Source organism: Schistocerca piceifrons, chromosome 4 (genome assembly GCF_021461385.2).
Source record: "Schistocerca piceifrons isolate TAMUIC-IGC-003096 chromosome 4, iqSchPice1.1, whole genome shotgun sequence".
Classification (NCBI taxonomy): Eukaryota; Metazoa; Arthropoda; class Insecta; order Orthoptera; family Acrididae; genus Schistocerca; species Schistocerca piceifrons.
Genome location: NC_060141.1, coordinates 726,793,142 through 726,812,495, shown reverse-complemented (window position 1 = coordinate 726,812,495; position 19,354 = coordinate 726,793,142). Strand labels below are relative to the sequence as shown.

Genomic DNA, 19,354 nt, shown 5'->3' with positions numbered 1-19,354 from the left:
ACAGTTCAGTCTGCCTTTGCTTCTGTCCAGCTAGATAATCCTCTGAAATAGAGAAGGATCTAGTTTTGAGTCCTGTTGTGACACACAGATTGAAGTATAGAGGTAGTATTGGACCCTCTCAAAAGACTGTTAGTAGTGTAGCCTATGGTCTAGGTTAGCTTGGAAGAGGGTAATTTGGTTGTGAGTTGGTGAAGCCAATGAATGTGAATTCCAAATAAAGGTTTTGTAACAGAATCATCTGTAGCATAGCTGAATGTTCATGTTCACACCATATTTAATGCACTTGGCCATATTTAATGCACCTTTCACCATAAAAAAATAAAACTGCAATGTTAATTCGGGAAACCTGTATTAGCTACTGGACAAGTCCCTGCCGAGAATTTTTATGCATGTTATGTACACCTTTCATGCACAAATTATGAAATATGCAAGGGGGTTGGGGCTCCCACCGTGTAACTGTCACTAGATTCAATCTGAAAGTGAAGTACTAATCACTATGTTGATTTCTTATTGGAGCAGCAAAGTCGTTGTCTTTGGAGACAGCACTTTTTGAGAGTGTTAGATTTTACAGCTTTGGCCATACACTTATAGGCTGCTTGTAGAAAACATAATATTTAATGTCTTATATTGGCAACTGTTAATCTTATTGCTGTAATGTTTATGTAAAAAAATATTGTTATACTAAATACATCTGTGTGAAATTGTTTTTCACAGGAGTTGAACGAGTACAGTTGTGTAGCACAGCTAAAGTATTAAGTGCGACAGCAAATACCTGAACAAGATAGGTATATTCAGCAAAGTGATTAGAAGTCTAAAAGTATGAGCCACAGTAAAAAAAAGAAGCGAAGCCAAAGCAAGAAAAAGAGGAGCAGGAGGAGAGATAGGAGTGCAAGCAGGAGCAGCAGTGGCAGTGGTACCTCGTCAAGTGGACAAAGTTCAGCTGCTAGTAGCCGCAGCCCGAGCAGGACATGGCGGCACAGTAGTCGCAGTGTAACTCGATCACACCGGAGAGGCAGTCGCAGTAGAAGTCGTGTTGGTCGACGAAGTAGTAGGAGCTTGAGTCGCATTCGGCGTCAAATTAGTCGCAGTTTGAGTCGAATACGTAGAAGAGTAAGCAGGACACGCAGCCGTAGTCGGCCAAAACTTCGAGGACGGCGCAGTAGTAGAAGTCTGAGTCGTATTCGCAGGGAAGTTAGTCGGAGTTTGAGTAGAATACGGAGGCAGAGACGCAGTCCCAGTCGTAGCCTCCGCCGCTGGAGAACCCCGACCCGCAGCCTAAGTCGCCTCAGGTGGTTGCGCAGGGCACGGACTCCAAGCCGTAGTCGCAGCCGCCGGCGTCGTAGGAGGAGCAGTGTAAGTCGTAGCCCAAGCAGGCTACGAAGGCGCCGAAGCCCAAGCATTCGGAGGCGAAGACGAACTGTAAGTCGTAGTGTAAGTAGGCTAAGAAAGAGTATCAGCCGAAGTCTAAGTCGCATCCGCAGAAGACGACGTAGCCTGAGCCATAAACGTAGTATAAGTGGCAAACGGAGCCGGAGTCACAAACGTAGTCCGAGCCAGAAACGAAGTTTAAGCCTTAAGCGTAGCCCGAGCTGCAAACGAAGCCTTAGCCGCAAAAGAAGTTTGAGCCGCAACCGCAGTGTTAGCAATAGGCATAGTCCTTCTCCGACACCACTCGGCAAATCACGTAGGGGTAGGAGTCAGTCACCTTCTTCGAGAAGAAGCTCAAGTCACAACAGGAGTGTATCTCCTACCCCAAGAAGGAGTGAGAGCAGAAAAAGAAGCGATTCTCAAGTTCAGCAGAATACTTCAAGTAAAAGACGCAGTTGTAGTGTGAGGAAATCCAGCCTGACAGGTAGTGTTAGTCGGAAACTAAGTGAAAGCCCTGTACGTAGCTTCAGTGGAAAGCGAAGTTTGAGTCCAGAGCACAGTCCAAGTTGCAGCAGAAGCTCTGCTCGTCAAAAGACGGCAGAACAGAAAAGTTCCAGATCTCAGAAGCATCAAAGTGCACACAGTGAAAAGAACAACTCTCATAATACAAAAAGCCTTACACCATGTAAGAATTCTGTTGCTAGTGAAGAGCAAAGTAAGGAAACCAATGGTGAGGAAAACGAGAAAATTACTGAGATCTTCATCAAACAGGAAGTGCTAAGTGAGGATGAATCAGCTGAACCTACAGTCCAGGCTCTTGCGTCACCAAACTCTTCATGTTTTGGCGACACTATTGGGGCAGTACCTAGTACTGCTATTAAAGTAGAAAGTGCAGTGGAAGATATGAAGAATGGTGAAAAGGTGGAAGTTAATGGCACTTGCAATACAGATAATCAGAACAGTGGTGGTGATGATGCTGTTAATGCAAATACGTGCGAAAACCACAATGCAGAAAGTTTACCTATTATGAGAAGAAATAATAAATTGTTAGATGATACTGAATGTGTTAGTCAAACTAAAAAGGTAGAACATGAAGCAGAAAATGCTAGTAAGGGAGAGCAACAGAGTGTACAAGATGCTGCTGGAAATGAGAACCATGATTCTAATAAAGGGCTATCTGCATCAGTTGAAACTCCATTGGCTGCAGTCATAGCAACTAATGATACGAAACAAAGAGAGAAGGATATAAAAAAAGCAAAACGTAAGAAGAATAAAACACAGTCCGTTGAAAATCAGGAAAGTGGAGAACACAACAGGAAGCGAAATAAAAGGAAGGAAGCAAAAATACAGGGAATAGTTGATGCAGTTCAAGAAAATGAATCTGCATTAGTGGTGTGTAGAACTGAAACTGGCCAGGTTGTTGGGGACGTATCTACAGTTGAAGCAGATGAAAAGTGTAGTATCAGTGTTGAAAATCAGGGGTTAGTGACTGAAGAACATCACATCACAAATGACCAGAGCAGTGAAATAATAAGTGGTACAAAGGAAGAAGGAAAACCAATTCAAGAATGTGGGAAGAGCACAGTGGAAGAAAAGAAACACAAAAGGAATAAAAAAAATAAGCGACATAAGTGTGAGGAAGATCGGAAATGTGGTAGTGGAATTAAAGAAGAGAAATCTGATGGACAGCTTGTAGGAGAAGCAGCAGAACATATGAGAACCAACAACTGTAGTGCAGTAGCCAATGCAGAGGGAGACATACTGAAAGATGGGCACAAGGAAAAGAAAAAATCTGGAAAGCGCAAGAAATCTAAGAAGGAAAAGAAGTCTAAGAAAGACAAAAAAAGATCTACAAGCGAAGAGAAAAAACCAAAAATTATTTTGGAACACATCTTAAATGATGAAAAAGCTGTGGAAGATGAAGATAAAATTCAGATTGATGAAGAACATGAGGAGAAACAACATGAAAATATTGAGGCTATTGAAAAGAATGTTAATGTAGAACCAAAAACAGTAGATGAACAGACGCAACAAAATAACGAACAAACAGAGGCTGACATAACCATTCCACATGCATCAGAGGAAACTTCTGAAGCAATTACAGAAAGCAAAACTCTAGAGCTTGACAGTGTACCATTAGAATCTCAGATGATAGCAAATGAAGAAATAAATATGACAGAGCATTCATCTGATACTACAACAAACACATTTACAGAAGGTGTTCCAACTCAGGAAAATGTCAAGTTGCCAGAGGAAGTTAAAAAAAGTGATGATGCTGTAACCATTCACGTGGATGCAATGTTAGACAGTCAAGATGAAAAGAATGGGGATAATGACCTTCCTGCTAAAGATGCAGAGCATCAAAAGACTGAAGATTCTTGCATTGATGGGGAAGTTCTTGTTTGTGAAGACAGTTATTTAGATAGTTCTGGAACGAATAAGGATGATAGCGATATATTGAAGGTTGATAGTAGTCCTGTGGAGCAGGAGGCTGAGAGAAGTGATGAACAAAAAGATGAAACTGTTGATGGTAAAGAGGTTTCTGAGGACAGTAAAATTAATGAGGAGAAAGATGAAGATAAAGTGTGCAGTACAGAAAGGAAGCGCAGTAGAAGCAGAAGCAGCAAGCATAGGAAAGAGAGTCGTAAACGCAGTGTGAGCAAAAAGAGAAGCCACAGTAGAAAGAGGAGTCGTAGTAGAAAGAGGAGCCGCAGCAGGAAGAGAAGTCGCAGCAGAAAACGGAGTCACAGCAGAAAAAGAAGCCGCAGCCGTGGAAAAAGTGGGAAAAGTCGTAGGAAGTCACGTAGTCGCAGCCGGAAAAGGTCCTCTAGCAGAAGCAAGAAGAGATCACGCAGCAAAAAGAGATCAAGAAGCCGTAAGAGATCGAGGAGTAGGAAGAGATCGAGAAGCAGAAAGAGGTCACGTAGTAGAAAGAGGTCTCGTAGTAGAAGGAGATCTCGTAGTAGGAAAAGATCCCGGAGTAGAAGACGGTCCCGCAGTAGAAGACGATCACGAAGTCGCAGAAGGTCTCCAAGTAGAAGCAGAAGCCGAAGGCGTAGCCAGTCACACAGTAGACGTGGATCACGCGGTCGTAGACACAGGACACGCAGTAGAAGCCGAAGTCACAGGAGAAGATCACGCAGTCGGAGGCGAACTGTCAGCCGTAGTCGCAGCAGGCGACGATCTCGCACACGGAGTAGGCGAAGATCACGGAGTCGAAAGCGACGCTCTAGGTCTCGAAGAAAATCACGTTCTCATAGCAAGAGTCGTAAGTCCAAACATAGCCGAACTCGCAGCCGAAGCCATAGTTGTAGCCGTAGTCGAAGCCAAAGTGGCACTGGAAGTGGAGACCGTAAGAAGAAACGTGAAGCTGAATCAGAATCTTCTAATGAAGGTAAAAATGTTGGCAATGAAGACAGAGACAGCAAAGGTGGAAGTCCAGGTGGAGGAGGTGCTAGTGGTAGTGGCAGTGGCAGTGGGGCTGGCGGTGGGGGCTCTGAACCTGGGTCAGCTGGTGGTGGTATATCAGGTAATGCAGATACAAATGATAGTCACTCATCTCCACCTCAAAGGGATTCACAGGCTCCAGCAGATGATCAAGATGGGCAAGATTCAAAATGTATTGATGATAATGTGCAAACGGTTACTCCTCAAGAACCTGTTAATGATGCTCATACAATTGTTCCTCAAGAATCTTTTAACACTGAACATGGGAAAGAAATGCCTTCCAATGTACATAGCCAAGAAAGACCTGATCCCAACAGTAGGGATGAAGATGATAGTAGTGAACACTGTATAAGTGCTACTGGTAGCCAGTTTCTTACCGATGACTGTAATACAAATATGTTGATCCACAGTAAATGCTTACCAGGTAGGACTCAGTTGGAAATAAATGAACCCCAGCACTTTGACGCCCAAGAAACTCTGAACTCTGATGGAGAAGCGCATGCTAAGGATGAAAATGGTTCATATATGGGGTATTGTGAGGGAGCCATAGTTGCTAAATTTGAAAGCTCTTCTGATGGCTCTAAGTGCAATGCAAACTGCACTCGTGATGCAAAGAAAAATGAAGCAAGTGATTGTTATATACCAAAACTGTCTAGTTCTGCAGTGGAAAATACCATTATGAGCATTGAACATACTGGTAGTGAAAGCAGCAACCTTTTAGACCCTAAGGCCAACTGTAATGCTCACATTAGTTCGAATAATGCTATACCTGTAACTGAAAGCAATGGGAATAAATTTAATTCAGAAAATCAGTGTCAGGAAGATTTAGGGGTTGTAAGATGTGATGGTGGAGAAAATTATGAACAGAATAATCTTGCAGCTGAAGTTGTTGGTAATGAACAGAGAAGTTGTAGTGTTAATACATTATTGTCAATTTCACATACTTTGACAGGACAGTTAGACAATAATTTGAACAGAATGGAATGTTCTAATGATTGTATTAGGGAAGTAGTTGATGATGAAGAAGAGTGTATTAGTATTGCAGCGAGTTATGAAGGAATATTAGAAAACACAGATGAGATGGAATCTATTGCTTGTGATGACCAGCCTGAAATGGGAGAAAGAAATTTTGAAGGTGAACAGAAAAAGACCGAAAATTGCCAGTCTAACCTAAAAAATTCAGAACTTTTGGAGTGCATTAAATCTGATCAAAATTCTCCACCATCAGCTGGTCAGAGTGAAGTTAAAAAGAGTCATAGTGCTGAGAATGAAAAATCTGCAGGTAGCAGCGAAAAAAGAAATACTGCCCACATAGATGATAAGACTTGCAGCAAAGACAAGAAAGAGAAGAGCAAAGAAAGCAAATGTCATGCAAAGTCAGCAAAAAGAAGTAGGAGTGAAAGAAGTCATAGTAGTAGCAGAAAGAAATCAAATAGGAGAAGTAAAAGCCACAGTAAGGACAGAAAAAGTAGTAAAGACAGAAAGAGAAGTGAAAGCAAAAATTGTAAAAGAAGCAAGCACAGTAGCAAAAGCAGGAGCCACAGTAGGGATCACAGAAGGCGCAGAAGCAGGAGTAACAGCAAAGATCGAAAAGGCAGTGGAAGCCGGAGTATAAGTAGAAGTGAAAGCAAAAAAAGCAGTAATGAGAGCAAAAGCAAAGAAAGGAAAGATGCAAAGACCAAAACAAAAAAAATAGAAGCAGACTCTAAGGATGAAGATTCTTGTAAAGTAGAAAGTACTAATAAAGAAAGTGAGGCAAGTGATAATTTATTAACAACTAAAACACAGGGCACTAAGATTCTGCAAGAACAAAATAATACCTCAGGACAGGGCACTGCTGCAGCTGCAGGAGTCATTGGCTCAGTTGACAGTATTATAGAGAAAACTAGCAGCGAGGAAAACAGTGAAACTCCTCATGATCAACTCGTAAGTGATACGAATGAGAAGTCTAATGCCATTACTGCAAGTGTAGAAAACTGCATTCAAGATGAGAAGAACTTTTGTGAGGAAATAGACTGTGTTACTGAAATTGAAGAAAAAGAATGCGAGGCCAAAGAGAAGAAGAATAACGAAGAAAAACAAGACAATGAGAATGAAGATGCAAGCAAGAGTTGTAGTAAGAACAGAGGTCATAGCAAGGATAAAACTACTGACAAAGAGAACAAAGAGAGCAAGACAGAGGAAAATAACAACAGTCACAATGAGGTAGAGAGGAAGGTAGTGAATGCCAATAAAGAAAGGAAGAAGGGTGAGAGTCACAGCAAAGAAAGAAAGAGAAGTAAGAGTTGCAGTAAAGAAAGAGAATCCAACAAAAATAATGACAAGGCAAAGAAAAAAAGCAGGAGCCGCAGCAAAGAGAAGAGGAAGAGAAAGAGTAAGAGTCAAAGCAAGGAGAGGGGGAGGAGCAAAAGTCGAAGTAGGGAGAGAAGGAAGAGGAGCAACAGCCACAGCAAAGAGAGGAGGAAGAGCGAAAGCCAAAGCAAAGAAAGGAAGAAGAGCAAGAGCCGTAGCAAAGAAAGAAAGAGAAGCCGTAGCCGCAGCAAAGAGAGGAGGAAGAGAAAAAGTAAAAGCCACAGCAAGGAGAGGAAAAGGAAGAGCAGAAGCCGAAGTAAAGATAGAAGGAAGAGAAGCAAGAGCCGCAGCAGGGAGAGGAAGAGAAGCAAGAGCCGCAGCAAGGAGAGGAAGAGAAGCAAGAGCCGCAGCAAGGAGAGGAAGAGAAGCAAAAGCCGCAGCAAGGAGAGGAAGAGAAGCAAGAGCCGCAGCAAGGAGAGGAAGAGAAGCAAGAGCCGCAGCAAGGAGAGGAAGAGAAGCAAGAGCCGCAGCAAGGAGAGGAAGAGGAGCAAGAGCCGCAGCAAGGAGAGGAAGAGGAGCAAGAGCCGCAGCAAGGAGAGGAAGAGGAGCAAGAGCCGCAGCAAGGAGAGGAAGAGGAGCAAGAGCCGCAGCAAGGAGAGGAAGAGGAGCAAGAGCCACAGCAAGGAGAGGAAGAAGAGGAGCAAGAGCCGTAGCAAGGAAAGGAAGAAGAGTAAAAGCAGCAGCAAGGAGAGGAAAAGGAGCAAGAGCTGTAGCAAGGATGTGAAAAGCAGGAGTCTTAGCAAGGAGAAAAGTAGCAAAAACGATAGTAAAGAGAAGAAGAGAAGCAGTAGTTGCAGCAAGGAAAGCAAGAAAAGAAAGCGCAGAAGTAGAAGTAATGAAGAGAAAAAGCGCAGGAGGAGGAGGTCAAGGTATGTTACATACTTAGAGAGAGAGAGAGAGAGAGAGAGAGAGAGAGAGAGAGCAATAACATGTTCTTTCACAATCATAAGAAACTGGGAAATGTCAGCAGTCACAGTATTTATTGGGGTTTGGGTCTACTTTTTGGTGCACAAGAAACTCATTTTCATTTATCGTGTTGCTTCTTTATCACATCCTCTCTCTCCTTCTCCCTCCCTCCTCTTTTTTCAGTTTTCTTGGCTTAACACTTACTTTGTTACCATTTGTTGTTGTTGTTTTATCTCCAGTCTGAAGACTCGTTTGATGCAGCCCTCCATGTTAGTTAGTGCTGTGCAAGCCTCTCAGTTGCTGAATAACTACTGAACCATTCCGTTCCAAGTGGTCAATTTTGGAAAAAAAATCTGGATTTTGCTGTAATTTTGTGTACACTTTTGCGCATGTTCCCAGTGAACATCAGCAAAGTTTTGCTTTTGACATTGACATTGACCCCATAGCGCAGCTATCAATAATGCACCCTTGAGTTTTCATCAACTATCTCTGGAAATATATTGTAGAAAGAAACAAAACTAGGCTGTCTTTTGCAACTTTTTGCACTCTCTTGAATAAATAACAAAAGATGATTTCTTGAACAATTTTTATACGGATGATTTGAAGCATAGTCAACGTAAAAAATATATGATTGAAAGATGTAAAGTTTACCTTTTTATACCTTCTGAAGTAATTGCCAGATAAACATGAAACTTGCACATAATAACGTGCCAATATAAACTCTTAGGATTTAAAATTTAATTCTCCTACTGCTTTCCAATAGTTTACAAATTGAGGACAAAATTGACAGTTTTTGTAAAAATGCCAAAAATGAGTTTTTACAAAAAATTTTGTTGCAAACTCTTTTAAACCATTTTCAAAGAAAGACCATGTTCTAAACCACCTATAAAATAAGATTTGGTTTTCAGTGTGAGTCTATAAGGCCTTAAAAATGTCAGGGTGGAGTTGGGTGGAAAATATGCCGATAGTCTGACATTTTTTACTATGTTCTGTAATTGTTTAGTACTATATGGGGAAGGTAATATCAAATGTCCTGTTGACTAGGAAGTGAGATAGTCAGAACGACTCGAAAAAGGGGTTTCTTTTGTCATGGCTCATCATGACATATTTCAGCCTGTTTTTCTGCTATGATAACTATAGAATCAAACTGCTAATAAAATTCAAAATTTAACTTCGTGTTACCAAGGCACTGGACATCATGGTAGAAAAACTGTTGTGTAACAGCTACTACACACGTTGTATAAACTGTCTTCACATTTTACACTATTGTCACATTTTGTAAATTTTTGGTGGAGTTCATAGCAGCCTGCCTGACCTTCCTTTCTTTCTTTCTTTCTTTCTTTCTTTCTCTTTTTTTTAGGATTCATGTTATAGAGAATTTTGAGTATTTTATAAAATGCTTTTTAACCATCAACTGTTTATTTGTCCCATTAATCATCTGCCGGTTTCGGTTATTAACTATCATTCAGGATGTTGGGTGCAACGGATTAGTTAAAAACACCCCATACCCCCTTTGTAAGTGAATAAGGCATATGTTTAGCTTCAAAGGGATATGGGATGCATTTAACTAATCTGTTGTACTCTGCATCCTGGATGATCATTAATAACCGAAACCGGTAGATGACAAATGGGACAAATAAACAGCTCATGGTTAATATGCATTTTGTGGGTGTTGAACCTTACCTTATGAAAACATAACAAATTTTGAGTGTGTTTTTTTTTTATCATGCAATGCTATTGATGTGCTTGTTTAATTCTGGTTTAAAGTATACATATTTTGTGTTTGCATAGTCTGCAGTTTATGTGAAACAATAGTGTATGGATGAAAAATTATATAATTGTGTTGCCATGCTTCACAGGGGCTTAACCACTGCTGGTTTCTTGCAAAATGAGGAAACCAACATCTCCATTTCCATAGGGCTCACATGTGGGTTTCTATACACAGGTTCTCAAGCCTGATGAGTGTTTCCTTACACAGGATTCCAAACCTGATGATACATTTCTTTAAATGTCAGATCAAAGCTGGAAGTGATCTCTTTTTTATGATCCTGAGCTGATGTTTACTCAGATTACGTGAATATTATATTTCATTAATTTGCTGTAGAATGTCATGATGAAAACTATACTGCCAGCCAGAGGAGTTCACTGATAGTGCTGCAATAATTGCAATAATGTGCTGTACCAGAGCACAGCATTTGCCATTCTTTGATGGGTAATGAAATAAATTTGCAGAGCCATGAGGGTACATAAACTTATTAAAGCATCCTTCTGGTCAGCAGGAGTCTGAAGGTACTAGTGTGGTTTGAAAAGTTTATGGAGTGGAACGGAAAAAAGTACTTACCTCACTGAAACTTCTTTTTATTTTTCATTGTAGTCTTCTTGTCAATTAATGCACTTGGTTCAATGATGTTCCAGTGCCTAGATCCCATCTCGAAAATGAGTTTCCTCCAGGCCTGCAAAATAGTTGTCAACTCTGGCTATCAATTCTTTATTGGTAGTGAATCTTCATCCACTGAGAAAAATTTTCAGTTTTGGAAAGAGATGGAAGAGTGCTGGAGCCATGTCAGGTAAATAAGGCGGGTGTGGTGACAATTCATACCTTAGTTTGTCTAATTTTTCCATGGTGATGGTACATGTGTGCGAGCGCACATTGTCTTGATGGAAGATGAATTTCTTCCTTGCTATACCTGCCCTCTTTTTGCGTATCTTTCATTGCAATTTGTCCAGGAGGTTAGGGTAGTATTCTCCGGTACTTATTTGCCCAGTGGGGAGAGAATGTACAAACAGAATCCCCTTTGCATGCCAGAACGCTGATGCCTTGATCTTTCCCACCAAAGGAATTGTCTTTGCTTTTTTGATGACGGAGAATCAGCATGTTTACACTGCTTTGACTGTTGTTTTGTCTCTGGGGTATAGTAGTGCATTCATGTTTCATCTATGGTCACAAACTGGCACAAAAAATCTTGTTCGTTTCTCCTAAAACAGGCCAAACATTGTTCCGATATGTCCATTCTCATGCCTTTTTGATCCATCGTCAAGAGTCACGACACCCATCTTGCAGATAATTTTTTTTCATTTCTAATTCTTCGGTTGAAATGTAATATACCCTTTCAGATGACATCTGGCAGGCGTAAGCAATTTCACGCACTTTCTATCGGTGATCCTCCAAGGCCATTTTGTGCACTTTTGCAATGACTTCTGGAGTAGTGACATATCTTGGCTGTCTACCGCACAGATCATCATCTAAGCTCTCTCGACCAAATTAAATTCATTTGTCCGCTTGGACAGTTGAATATGAAGGAACAGAGTTCAGCAGAAATCAGCATGAATGTCCTTTGCTTTCATACCTTTCTTTATGAAGTACTTAATCACTGCTCGAATCTTGATTTTTTTCCATCTTCGCAACTCACTATGTGGGAACAACAACAGAGCCATGTCATCACCGCAGTGCTCTTCCAAGAGCACTGACATGGCCGGTGTTTTTTTACAGGCAACAGTCCAGTGAATATCACGTGAACAACTCGTTTTGCTAGCACTGACCACTTGGGGTGATTCCGAGAACTTTCAAACTACCGTCGTATTTCCAATCCAACATACCTTCCATAAATGCATGCAGCATATTGTCCTGGCTGGAGGTCCGATGTTAATGTATCCTCCTTCATTTACTGTCTAAGTTTGCTCAGAAAAGGCGAAGCATCATTTGAAATTCTGCTGGCTTGAATTATTGATTCATCAGTTGGCAAAAATGATGAATTTCTCTAGTTTCTGCTAGAGGGTGCCCATGTTTAAACCTCTCTTCTTGTAAAACTTTATTTTGTACATTTTCTTCCTTGCTGATGACAGCAAATCAATAACCATTTGCTGTTAGTGCGCAAGCAAAACAGAGATCAGACTTCCAGCCAGGGTAGTATGCTGCATGCATTTATGAGTATTGGCTGGGAAACATCTGTGAGACTTCCACTGAACAGAAGTATGCTTTAGTAATCTTTACGTACCCATACTGGGAAAAAAAGCTGTACTTTAAACTGGAAATAAACTAGCACATCAGTAACATTGCAGACATACTCAAAATTCTCTTTAACATGAATCCTCTCAAAAGGTCAAGCAGACTGTTATGCACTCCACCAAATTTTAACACTGTGACAATGGTATAAAACATGAAGCCAGCTTATACAGTTATGTAGACATCATGGGAGAAAAACAGACTGAAATATGTCAAGGTGAGCCATGACAAGACACCCCTTTTTCGAGTTGTTCTGACTCTATCTCACTTCCTAGCCATCAGGACGTTTGATAATACCTTCCCCAGAGAGCATTAAACAATTGACGAACACAATTAAGACGTCATATTTTCTGAGGACCAGTGGATATGGAGGTATTTTAAATGGCCTCCATCTTGTCATTGTTTTTTAGGGCCTTATATGTTTGCATTGCAAAACCAATTATATGAGAGATGTTCAATAAGTAATGCAATACAATTTTTTTCTCGGCCGGTTTCGGTTGAAAAAAATTCAGAATGTGTTATGGATATCATTGAATATTCCCACTTCAGTCCCAATAGTTTCACGAAGTTCCGATAGGTGGTGACGCTATATGTAGCCTTCAAAATAGCAACTGTGAAGGAGGTGTTTTCCAAGCAGAGAGCTGTTATTGAGTTTCTTTTGACAGAAAACCAGAGCATCACAGATATTCATAGGTGCTTGCAGAATGTCTATGGAGACCTGACAGTGAAAAAACTCAAGATGAGTTGTTGGTTGAGGATCTTGCGAACCTGTCCAATCTCCTATGTGCCACCCAGCTGCACACAGCTGTGACTCCTGCAGTGTTGGAACCTGCGGATGCTCTTAACCACAATTTAAAAAAACACCTCGCTGCTCAATTGGATGTGTCTGTTGGCAATGCTAACACAATCATCCGCCAGTTGGATGCTGCTGGGTTCCTCGCTACCTAACAGAAGGCCATAATGAGCAACAAAGGCCATCTGTCCGGAATTGCAGTAAGTGGATGATTGGGAGTCTATTGATGCAGCAAGACATTGGCTCTGTCGTAGACCAGTAGAATGATACCATGCAGCATACAGGCCCTCCCAGTAAGGTAGTCACATTGAACGAAGAGTACGTTGAAAAATAAGCTTTTGTAGCCAAAGGAGTGGGGACTAACGTGGTGTATTGGAATCCTGAATACAATGAACCTCTTTCAGAAAAAATGTATTACATTACTTATTGAATGCCCCTTGTAGTTTTTCCCAGGTGGTTTAAATGGTTTAGAACGGATTCTTTCTAATGAAAGTGGCATAAAAGAGTTTGCAGGAAGTTTTTTTGTAAAAATCTATTTTTCTCATTTTTACAAAAATTGTCAATTTTGTCCTCAATTTGTAAACTATTGGTAAGTAGTAGGGGAATGAAATTTTGTATTCTAAGACCCTGCATTGGTAAGTTATCAAATGCAAAGTTTTAGGTTTATCTGTCAATCACGTTGGAAGGTATAAAAAGCTAAGCCTTACATGTTTTTCAAGTGTCTATTTTTGCAACCGACTTTGCTTCAGATTGTTCATACAGAAATTGTTCAAGATGTCTCCTTTTATTATTTTGCTCAAGAGTGCACAAAAAGTTGCACAATATGGCCTAGTTTTGTTTCTTTAAAGATATTTCTGGAGGTATTATATCTCAAAAGTTGCCGAAAACTCGGGTGCAATGTTGATAGCTGAGGTATGGGGTCAAACAAATGATTATATCTCTGCAAGTATTAATCGGCAAAGATAAAACTTTACCAGTGTTTGTTGGGAACATGCGAAAGTTCACACAAAATTTCAGCAAAATCCCTCTCCAAATTATTTGATAGTATGGTGCGGCGTATTGGATCCTTGAATCCTGAGACCTTTTGGCTTCAATCCAAGATAGTTCTCGCCGATGGTGCTCTGCTGCAGAGAATTTAGTCCACTTCGAGTCTGCTATTTGAATAGCTTGTGCCTGGCATCAACACCGTATTGTAGTCTTTTTTGATTTGCATAAAGCTTATGATACCATAAGCTGCCTCCACACCCATGCCACCTTAAATGAGTAGGACCTCAGTGGCCAACTCTCAATTTTTATCTAGAACTCTTTCATGTCACACTTTACAGGTGCTGGTTGGCACGTTCCGTAGCACCTCCTATCTGCAGGAGAATGAAGTTCCAGATGGTTCTGTTTTGAATATTCCTCTCTTTTTAGTGGCTGTCCGCAATGGGTGTTGCAGAATGCAGACTGCTTTAAACAATACACCAAATGCAAATTGTGTTCTCACTCACAGCTTGTATTTTTCAGCTGCTAAATCCTGCATTATGCATTTCTGCCATTGCTGTACAGTCCATCTCGTCTAGACCTGTATCTTGATGGCTAGTCCCTCAAAGTGGTGGACTCTAAATGTTTTTTGGGGCTGGTCTTGGCTGCCCAGTTGACATGGCTTCCTCATAATCATCAATTAAAGCGTACATGTTGGTCACACATCAATGATCTTTGATGCCTCGGCAATACCAACTGGGGTGTGGACTGCTCTTCTCTGATGTGGCTCTACATGGCATTGGTGCAGTTCCATCTGGATTATGGTAGTCTCACATGTGGCTCATCACCACCTTCAGTGTTACAGATGCTGGACTCTATACACCATTATGGGGTACGACTGGCAGCTAGTGCCATTTGGACTAGCCCTGCGATCAGCCTCCTAGCAGAGGCAGGGGTTCTACCATTGCAGGTTCGGTCCCGAGAACAGTTGATTGCTTATGCGTTACGCATCTGCTGCTCTACGTCCACATCTACATCTACACCGATACTCCGCAAGCCACCCTAAAGTGCCTACACTGTACCAGTACTTGTCATTTCCCCTCCTGTTCCACTCGCAAATAGACTGCAAAAACGACTATCTGTACATCTCTGTATGAGCCCTAATTTCTCATTATCTTATTTTCGTGGTCCTTACACACAGTGTATGAGTGTATGTTGGTGGGAGCAGAATCGTTCGACAATCAGCTTCAAATGCCAATTCTCTATATTTTCTCAATAGTGTTTCCTGAAAAGAATGTTGCCTTCCCTCCAGGGATTCCCATTTGAGTTCCCGAAGCATCTCTGTAATACTTGTGTGTTGTTCGAACTTACTGGTAACAAATCTAACAGCCCCCCTCTGAATTGCTTCAATGTCTCCCTTCAGTCCGACCTGGTACGGATCGCAAACATTCAAGCAGTACTCAAGAATAGGTTGCACCAGCATCCTATATGCCATCTCCTTTACAGGTGAACTACTCTTTCCTAAAATTGTCCCAATAAACAAAAGTTGACCAGTTGCGTTCCCTACCACAGTTCTCACATGCTCGTTACACCTCATATCGCTTTGCAATGTTACACCCAGATATTTAAATGACTTCACTGTGTCAAGCTGGACACTAGTAGTACTGTATCTGAACACTAAAAGTTCAACCCTGTTAACTTACATTTTTCCACATTTAGGGCTAGCTGCCATTCATCACACCAACTGGAAATTTTGTCTATGTCGTCTTGTATCTAGCTACTGTCACTGAACTTCGACACATTACTGTGTTCCGAGCATCATCAGCAAACAACCGCAGACTGCTGTCCACACTGTCTGCCAAATCATTTATGTATATAGAGAACAAGAGCAGTCCTATCACACTTCCCTGGGGCACTCCTGTCTATATCAATGTCTCTGATGAACACTTGTCCTCAAGGACAACGTACTGGGCTCTATTATTTAAGAAGTCTTTGAGGCACTCACATATCTGTGAACTTATTCCATATGCTCATACCTTCATTAACAAACTGCAATGGGGCACCATGTCAGATGCTTTCCGGAAATCTAGAAATATGGCTGCCTGTTGCCCTTCATCTCTAGTTCTCAATGTATCACATGAGGAAAGGGCAAGCTGAGTTTTGCACAAGCAATGCTATGTAATACCATGCTGATTCATGGAAATAAGCTGCTTAGCATCAAGAAAGTTTATTATATTTGAACTGAGAATGTGTTCAACGATCTGCAGCAAACAGAAGTTAGGGATGTTGGTGTGTAAATTTGCAGGTAAGTTTTTTTTTTACCTTTCCTATATACTGGAGTCTCCTGTGATTTTTCCAGTTGCTTGAGACTTTGTGCTGGGCAAGAGGTTCATAATAAGTGCAAGCTAGGGAAGAGGCCAATGCCATAGAGTACTCTTTGCGAAATCAAACTGGGAGTCCATCCAGGCCTGTTATTTATTTTTTGGCATGTCTCAAGTTGCTTCTCTATGCCAGGTATGCTTATTTCAAACAGTGGAAAAGCCAGAATGGAATGTAGCAATATTGTGAAAAGGAAAGTTAATACTCACCATATAGCGGAGATGCTGAGCCGCAGATAGGCACAACAAAAAGCCTGTCACAAACAATAGCTTTTGGCCAGTAAGGCCTTTGTCAGAATTAGACAGCAAACGCACACATCTACACACTCACCAAACGCAACCCACACACGACTGCAGTCTCAGCCAACTGAGGCTACAGGAGTGGGCATCACAGGGTATGATGGACTTGGAGCAAATTGAGAATACCGCCACCTTCATTGTGACTTTCAGTTCTACAATGCTGCCTGGACACATCATGGCAAGTTTTTTCTGACTTAGGGTGTGTTGCAACAAGTGCCAGTGTTCTGGTTACACCATGCTGAGTTGGGGATTGAGACGACCTGTGGGAAATGTGGAAAGGCAGTCCATGAAGCTGGGACTGACTGTGTGTCTCCAGCAGTCTGTTTAACTGCTCTGGGAGCCACCCAGTCTGGAGCTGAGAATGCCCTATTTTTGGAGATTAACAAAAAAAATCAGGAACTGAAAGTGACCAAGCAGATCCCCTAGTCAGAAGCCAAAAAGTAATATAGGGCAACGAAATCCTGTCTTCACCACCACTTATGCCTCTGTGACGCAGAAACATGTCATTGACACTTCGATGCAGATGACATCCAGCATGCAACTACCACCACTAGCACCTTTACTTGCACCTGTACAAGCCAAAGCATAGTTAGTAAAGACAAAGCGATAGAGGCATCTATGACAGAAGAGACTGGCGATGTTTTTGTGGTGAGAATCATAAAAGGCAACCCAGCAGCAGAGTGCCTCTCAGTGCTCACTTAAATGAAAGAAAAGGGTCCATCACCACCCCCCTTTCCCCTGTCATCTTTGCTGGGAAGGGGTCTCAGCATTCAATTCAAAAGCTGTTCCAGGTGCCATCAAATGTCATTCTGGCATGTCTGACTGATGATGATATCATGGATTTTGATGCCTCATCACTGGACCTGGGCAGCCCCTCCACAAGCACCTCACCACGCTGCCACAAGGACAAGGGTAAATCAAGACCATGCTGATGAACTGACTCCCATACTCCAGTGGAATATGGAGGGATACATGACTTCTCAGGAGGAATTGAGACTCCTTTTACAGAACAGACCCTTCTACCACTGTCTTCAAGAGACACGTTTTAAACAGCACCTATACAGGAAAGATGACCTTAGGTGGTAACAGGGTGAAAGGTGGGGTAGCAGTGTTCATCAGGAACACTTTTCACTTGTGCCTTCACTGTGCCTTTAACCACAATGCTACAAGAGGTTGCTGTTTGGATAGTGGCCCATGTTGCTGTCACAGTGTACTCTTTGTACCTTCTGCCCCATAGCCTCTTGACAGTGGGGCCTTCTTGATGAACTACCCCATTCCTTTCTCCTATTAGGGGACTTTAGTGCACACAGTGCGCTGTGGGGTTCTCACACCACTTGCCCCACGGATCAGATACTTGAGAATCTGTTATGCATAACAGATGTCATACAGATGAACGTGGGTCAAGCTACACATTTTAGCAGTGCTGCAGGTTTGTCTATAGCCTTAGACCTATCCTTCTGCTCACTTGCCATTGCACACAGTGCTCTGTGGGGAGTGGACGATGACCTTCAAGGTAGCGACCACTTTCCTATCTGGATCCACCTGTCCAATGGAGCAGATCTGAAAGGAAGTTGCCGAGATGGTTGTTCAAAAGGCTAACTGGATGCTTTACAGGCAGATAGCTGTCTTCAAGCAACGTGCTGGTGTCCAAGACTGGGTGGATCACATTACAGCCATGGTTACCATGCCATTGATGTATCCATCTCGAAATCAACGGGAACACCTGTCCCGTAGTGGAAAGATGAGTGTCATTATGTAGTCAGGGACAGGAGGGTGCCTATGTGCAGATTCAGTCGATGTTCTACCGATGAGAATCTTATAACCTTTCAAATGCCGCATGTGCAAGTGAGGTGAATAATTCAGGACAGTAAGCAGAGGTCTTGGCAACAGTCCCTAAACTCCATCAGTAGGTCCCCATCTGCAAATAAAGTATGGGAAGCCATCAGAAGCATCTCAAGGTGCAACTTACAATCACCAGTAACAGCTGTATAAATTCAGGGATTTCTCCTAACATCACTGAGAGACAGCTCAGACAATGGCTGGATTATATAAGTCCCTTACGGCCAATTCTGGCCAGGATCCTTCTTTCTTTCGACGTCAGGAGACATAGGAGAAGGCTGATTAAGATTTCTGTTCCACCAACATAGGTGAATGCAACCAGCCTTTCTCTCTGTGGGTGTTGGATTCTGCATTTTCAGTAGCTTGTGATACGATGCCTGGAAACAACCTGAGAATGTACAGCTTGTTGAAACAGTTGGACCCACAGTTGAGGGAGGTCCTCCTCCAGCTCTTCAATGAAATTTGGATGACCGGAGACTTTCCCAACTTACAGGCCTCAGTAGTTATCATAGTATTAGCCTGACAAGCTATGTAGGAAAGACAATGGAGTGCATGGTCAACCGGTGCCTAGTGTGGGTTCTCGAAACCAGGTCCCTACTCAGTTGCTCGTAGTGTGGGTTTGGGCCTGCTTTCCATTTGGAAAAGCCCTGTGATACTTCCTGGAGGCATAATATTTTGTTGCATCTCTATCAGTGGGGATCCTGTGGACATCAACCCATCTTCATACAGTCCTTTCTCTTGGTCAGATATTTTTGATACAAGGTTGGAAATGTCCTGTCTGACCATTTTAAGCAGGAGAATGGTGTCCCTAAAGGGAGTGTCATGGCATTTGCCACTGCAATAAACAGTATTACGTTGACAGTCCAACATCCTGAACTGTGTTCCTTGTTTATGGACGACTTCTCCATCTTCTGGTCTTCCTACAGCATCGCAATGGCTACTTGGCAAAAGCAACTGATGATCAGGTGGTTGGAGGAAGTCATACACCACAGGTTTTAAACTCTC

At 42.0% G+C, this 19,354-nt stretch overlaps 1 protein-coding gene across 1 annotated transcript in view; it reads left to right on the top strand.

The window, feature by feature from the left end:
- Positions 1-19,354, top strand: part of LOC124795000 (serine/arginine repetitive matrix protein 2-like) — a 388,873-nt gene that overhangs the window by 28,944 nt on the left and 340,575 nt on the right. The window contains exon 2 of the mRNA XM_047258754.1: positions 715-7,534. Coding sequence (XP_047114710.1) covers positions 820-7,534 — 6,715 coding nt within the window. The 5' untranslated portion in view covers positions 715-819. The remainder of the gene's footprint in view (positions 1-714; positions 7,535-19,354) is intronic.